We start from the raw sequence: 6,901 nt of genomic DNA, 5'->3' as shown, positions 1-6,901 counted from the left end.
GTTTGCGTTGATTCTAGCGGCCACTTTGTTTTCACCACTTTCCCTTATAGCTTTTAGTTGTTTTTCGTTTAATTTCCCTTTATCTGTGATGGCCCTGCCCCAGTTTCAACCATAAATACAGCAGATAACTTCTAAAATGAAATTAAAATACAATTAGGCCTATATAAAGAAATGTCCTGGTACCCTTTACCTGGCTGGATACACTAACACAGTTGTTACAATGCTACTCTCGTGACACGGTGTCGTACAGAAATCTGTGACCCGTCAGAATGTGTGACTGTAGAGCCGGCCTGCCTGCCGTAGATCATTTTGTGACTTTGCGGGAAAAATCTGACCCGGGCAAAGGCATTAATAAAAACTATATAAAAATAGCGTTCTTTCAACTGTTCGTCTCGTTTGCTGTTACAGCTCATTTATGATCATCGGATGAAAAGTTACACAGTTTCAGAAACATTAAAACGTTAAGAATTACTACTCAAACCAATTAAACAATATATACCAGCCACAGTGGCGGGTGGATTGTAAAACATTCCTTGTAACGGATTGGACAACTTTTGTCAAAGAATGCTGTTGCTAAGAAACAATGCACAATGCTTATAGGAGTCGCCAGAGCCTATCACTCTGGGAGTCGCGTTACGTTACTGCTAATAAATGCCCAACATTTCCGGATGTTGCTGCTTCATAATAAAAACATTCAAATACCAAAATAACGGAGGACTTTTATTGTGAAGAACTTATAGGAAATGAAACCGTTCACAGACGGGACTTTGGCCACGCATATTTCCGTCAACTCCAGACTTTTGTCGAGTAGTTTTCAGCGCTAGTCCGTGACACCATGTTGCTGAGCTGAGGTACAGACGAAACGAAAATTATCGGTTAAAAACGTGGTGACATATCGTCGGTGTTAAGAGGCCCGCCGCGGAGTCAGCATTAGCTATGAATGTACAAACTGTTGAGGGCGAAGTAAAGAAAAAGAGAAGGTAGCCTATTTTTCACAACAAGTGGCGCATTGACAAAACGTACAGCGAAAGACCATGCAAAACATTTCAGACCGTCCTGCCATTAAATATCAATGTACGCTGTAACGATTTTTCAGTCGCTGAAAGCTGCTGCTGTTTTAATGCTGTCGGCTCTCTGCTGCTCAGTACCACACACACCCACACACACACACACACACACACACGGTGGATGCAGGAAAAAACGGAGATGAGACGTACACGATGACCTAAATTGAGGACAGCTACGGTCGTTATTGTAAGTGCAATGATAAGTTAAAGTCCAATAAGTACTTTATCAAACCGTATGAATGTGTGTCCCAGGCCAGGTTAGGAAATTAACTAACACTGTTAAGATCAACAAGCCACTGACAAAAATGTTCACATTTGATTCATTCAATAAATTATTATTTTTTGTCTTAAATCCGCCAGCCATTTTCATATTATACCAACATTTACAGCATCCTGAGCCTTTTTGGAAAGGTTACCAGGAAAACTCAGCCCAGAGTAATTTAATACAAAAGACATGGCAACTTTTATCGCAATTTTTTTACAAAAGATCCCGCAAAAATCAGACATTTTGGGCCGCAACAATCTCAAAAAAAGGCCCCGAAATCCTGGAGGGACTGTTTAGTGCTATGTTACTGAGAGATGAGTCAATATCTTTTTTTGTTCATTAAACATGTATTACAATGCAATTACTGTGGAATATGACCAAACTGACCAAACACAATTGTACCATGGTCTCGCAGGCTTTTTTTCACATCACTTTTTATTTGCCTATATTAATAAAATATGTATTAATAATAATAAAAATAATGTATTGAAGCAATTCAAAATATGCTAGTGCACTTTCTTCTGTAAATTTGAATTCTGGAAAAAGTGGCTGGTAAAATTGGGTATCCACCAGCCACAGTGAAGGTGATGTATGTATGTGAAGCTGCTCTTGCCTCGAAAAAGAACCAAATGTGGTCAAAATATCTGCAATAAAATAAATACATTGGAGCTTCATGTGAACTCCCTCCAAACTACTTAGACGGACTAGAAGTTGTTTGTGCAGTTACAAAAACCAGATCCAGTTGTGTTCAAGATAATCTTGAAGCTCTGTGACTGGTAGTTGAATCTGGATGGGTGTTGTTGGGCGAGCCCTTTTTTAAACTGCATGACACTGTTCCCCTGCACTAATAATCATTATAAGTCATAATTCTGACTCAACTAGTTATTACAGTATTACAGTAAGTGAGATACAAGCCAACTTGTATTTCTCAATTTGATACATTTGACCTTTTTTTGTGTTTGACTCATGCACGATTTTTATCCACCACAGCTTTTTTTATTTTATTTAAATGCAAGTAAAACTGTAGGCGGTAAGAGATGAACAGACATACAGCAGAAATTACTATTACCTTCCATATGTCATGTTATCCATATTATTATAATGCAGCAATTTAATAATTAGCACTTATTTCACATGCAGTTTGATTAGATGCATTTCTGTTTCAAATTGTGACTTGTGATTGTGCATACACTAGCCGTATGGTATTAATAGCCTATAAAAAATAGAAGGCTCCTAATATTAATTTCTATTGATGAAAAGTAGCTATGTACATTTACTTAAGTATTGTAATATATACTTAAGTACAATTTTGAGGGATAGGCTACTTGTACCATTTCATGCCACTTAATACTTCCACATCAGAGGATGATATAAACTGTATTCTCTACAACCATATATTTGATCATTATTACTACAGATTGTTTTACATAGAAAATATATTTTTTGATTATGAAATATGATACACTGTTCTACCCCAAAGTCAATGACATGTTTTAAAAAGTTTATAAATTAGATGAACCTTGGCCAGATATGGCACTGAAATATTGCTTCAATGTTATTGCATCAGTTACAGGTTAAATTATATATAATGATATAACACTATTGAAAATGGCCCTTCTGCATAATTAGTACTTTTGATAAGTACATTTTGCTGACAAAAGTTTTGTATTTTTAATTTAGTTAATTTTTAATGCAGAAATATGAGTATTTATATTGATGATGTTAATGGCAGCTGTAGCTTGCTTCCTGAGCTGTATCGGCCTGTACAGAAAGCAAACTACAGCTGCCATTAACATCTGTTGTTGAAGAGTTTAAGGTGGCCAAAGCCCGGCAGGTGATAATGCTCCGCGACAGTAGTGACCAATTGGTCCACCAAGCAGATATCACCATCTGCACAGGATGGAAATGGTCAGCAAGCAGGGCTGTGGCAGACGCAGAGGCAAGGCTGGCACTGGTTGGGCAGTGGTGGCCTAAAGGTTAGAGAAGCGAGTGTGGGACCGGAAGGTCGCCGGTTCAATCCCCAAACCGGCAGGATAAAATCTGGGTGGGGAAAGTGAAAGAGCAGCACTTAAAAGGGCACTGGTTGTGGAGCCCAAGGGGCCGATGCTGGGGTTAGCTGTCAAGCCCTCTGGAGGTGTTGTGGTTTAATTGACGAAACACTGTTGAAGGAGGGTACCCACCTGATGACCCGAAGAAAGCACCTTGGGCCCACACCACAAAGCTCAGTGGGTAAAACGTGAGTGTTTGCCATCATCGCAAATAGGCGGCTGGGACTTCACCCAGCCATTGAGGTGAGAGCGATGATCCCATCGTATTTCAGACAGTGATGTAGCCTGGGATTATTAATGTCTTTTGTTCTCCACTTTTGGAATAATTGTCAAACTTAATTATCTTGATGAAATAATAACTACATGAGTGATAACAATGATAAAACATAACAGCCCAACATTACACTGTGGACTTACTTGTGAAAAACAAAAACATAACGGCTGATATATCGGAATATCAGATTTTTAAATCACCAAATATTTGTATCGATATCGGCCTTAAAAATCATTTATCGGTCGGGCTGTAACATATAGTAACCTGGTTATCCGTTTCCCTGTTAACGTGTCGTAGGTGGCCATGGTGGAGGTGCAGCTGGAGATGCAGTACAGTTACCCTCCTGTGCTCCTCGTTGCCTTCAGCGTGTGCACCACCGTGCTGGTGGCGGTGCACCTCTTCGCTCTGCTGATCAGCACCTGCATCCTGCCCAACGTGGAGGCCGTCAGCAACATCCACAACCTCAACTCGGTCAGCGAGTCGCCCCACGAGCGCATGCACTACTTCATCGAGCTGGCCTGGGGCTTCTCCACAGCCCTGGGCATCCTGTTGTTTTTAGCCGAGGTGGTGCTCCTCTGCTGGATCAAGTTCCTGCCCGTAGACTCCGGCGGGGCCAAAAGGGTAACCGCCTGCTGCACCACAACAGCCACTGCCGGCGCCAAGCCTACGACACCCCCAACTGTGTCACGGAACAGCGGCTGGCAGGCTGCGCTGGCATCCACCATCATCATGGTCCCAGTGGGGGTGATTTTTGTGGTGTTCGCCGTTCACTTCTACCGCTCTCTGGTGGGCCACAAGACGGAGCGTCACCACCAGGAGATCGAGGAACTGCACAAGATAAAGGTACAGCTAGACGGCCACGAGAGAGGCCTCCAGACTGTGTGATAACATGACCGCAGCCTTCAGGACTTCCCTCTGTGTGTCATTACGTATCTCTTCTCTGACATTTGTCCTGGTCATTGTTAATGCCTTGCTTGGACTGGTAGGCAGTGAGCTTTAAAGCTCCTCACTTTGCAGCACAGACAGCCAGTACATGTCAGAGTGCTAATTTATTCTTAAGATGCATTTGTAGGTAGAGTGCGGATCGGGCCGCGTTTTTCTGTCCGAGCCCGACAGGCATTAAGATATTTATTTCTCATACTAATGACACATGTACGTTTGTTTCTGTGGAAAGCTTTTATTAAGCAACTGTAGGAAGGCATTCGTAAATGTCAACAGATGAGCGCATCAGCGCACACGGGGCAACAAGCACACGTTAATAAGCTGTTAAAATGTTCAATGTGTTAACCTTTTATTTCAGACACCGCACACACTGTACAAAACTTAAACTTATTCCACCAACTCTGCTCCTGTCGCATCTACACGTCTGCTTCCTCTTTCTCTAGCTCTCTTCTGCCCACTTTCCACACACACACCCACACGCACTGAGCTCTCTTAAAGGAGCTGCAGCACCATTTTACAACAAATGCCTTATCGCATATAATGTAAAAGGTTTACAGAAAAAGGGCTATTATGTTCTGTGTGCCTTTTTTTTTTTTTTTTGTGCCATGTCTGTGTGTTCATGGTAGGGTTTGATGACGAAAGCGGGTTCCATTTTGGATCTGGTTCCACCCAAAATACCCGGATTCATTGTGAGGCTAACGGATCTCTTTTTGAATCTTATATCTCAGCCTCACGCCTTGCTAGCAAAGAGCTGCCATCACTCTCGCCAGAGGAAATAGTAAATGCCATAAATATCATGCCAAAATAAGTAACTTGACTTGTTTGATTATTGTGCTCACTGTAAGCTGGTTTCTGTGCTCAGCCAAAGATTTGTTTGTTAGAGAAAGAATAACCACTCTAACAACAGGATTCAGGATCAAAAACTGATTACAGATCTGATACTTTAAGATTTAGTTATTTATAAATCTAGTTCCTTGAAAATGTTGAATGCTAAATGAACTCAATAAGAGATTTGAAAAGATTTATATTTACTAACCTGATTCAATACTTGATTACGATTTGATAAAATGCCATCGAACCCCAGCCCTGTTGCATAGTGAGTGCAGGTCTCACTGTTTACACTAAACCTTCAGCTCAGTCAGGATTACATTATTCATAAAACTGAGCTTGTTATATTAACTGTAAAGTGTGAGTCATGTAGCACAGTACAAGAAACTTAGTGTATGTCTGACTGATTGAGGGCTTCTGTAAAGTCTTAACATGTTTTTGCATTCTTTTGAAATTCTTGGGAGGTTGGTGTTTTTACATCCAAAATCTCAGCCCAAATGTCATTTTCCTCTTTCAAATAGCGTTGATTGTCTTTTACAAAGACCATGGTGCCTGTGTAAAAGGTGTCAAGCCAATCGATTCTGCAAACCAATGCTGCTCAAAGTCCTTATATACGAATGTGTTACTGTCCAAATATAGTTTTGCCTTACAGAATGATTGCCTTTTATGAACTGCTGTTTTGATAAAGGTCATAACCCAAGCAGATATTTTTTTGCTGGAAATGTAGTCGAGACAAAGCTGGAGACCTAAGTCACACCTTAAGTGTGGGTTAAGACTCACCAGTTGGCACTTCTTTGGATGAGGACCGAGTATGTTAGTGTTTAAAAAAAGAAAAGAAAATGTACCAACCTGTTATCACATTCCAAAAAAAAATGACATGACTGACCAAAGTGTTGCTCAGTTGTTTGTTTCTTGATTCTCAGAAGAGACAGAAGTGCACTTTAGTTTAGTTGTACAGTGAGCGAGTGTCTGGGTTCTTATCAGAGAACATCTTGCTGTCTCGTGTTTGTGCTTCTTAAATGAATACTGCAGAGGTCATGGAGACCTGTGTTGGAAGATAAAATTGACAACCTGCCACAGACTTCTAAAAATAAAAAAACAATATTAAAGTTCTCATTGTCTCCTGTGTGTGTCTATAACCAGTCACAGTGATTCAAACGCAGGATAAATATGTTTGCATTAAGTGTTGTGAAGCCAGACATATCCCCTTTGCCAAGAATAATCACTTAATGTGATTAAGAAGGTCGAAAAAAAGTTTTCAAAAAGTCATAGTATATTATGTCGAAAAAAAAGTCACAGTATAGTATGTCGAAAAAATGATAAAAAGGTCACAGTATAGTAAGTCGAAAAAAAGTCATAGTATAGTATTTTCGAAAAAAGGAAGAAAAAAAAGTCATAGTATGTCGAAAAAGTCATTAAAAAGACATAGTATAGTATGTCGAAAAAAAGTCATAGTATATATGTCGAAGGAACTCAT

General features: G+C 40.2%; 1 protein-coding gene across 1 annotated transcript in view; it reads left to right on the top strand.

The window, feature by feature from the left end:
- The window catches only part of orai2 (ORAI calcium release-activated calcium modulator 2), a 12,797-nt gene extending 6,260 nt beyond the window's left edge, over nt 1–6,537 (top strand). The window contains exon 3 of the mRNA XM_078265471.1: nt 3,952–6,537. Within this exon, the coding sequence (XP_078121597.1) occupies nt 3,952–4,539 (588 nt within the window). The 3' untranslated portion in view covers nt 4,540–6,537. The remainder of the gene's footprint in view (nt 1–3,951) is intronic.
- Nucleotides 6,538–6,901: the final 364 nt, after the last annotated feature.

The sequence above is a fragment of the Sander vitreus genome, chromosome 13 (assembly GCF_031162955.1).
Source record: "Sander vitreus isolate 19-12246 chromosome 13, sanVit1, whole genome shotgun sequence".
Classification (NCBI taxonomy): Eukaryota; Metazoa; Chordata; class Actinopteri; order Perciformes; family Percidae; genus Sander; species Sander vitreus.
Note: the sequence above shows the minus strand (reverse complement) of the source record. Positions and strands in the feature narration are given on the sequence as shown.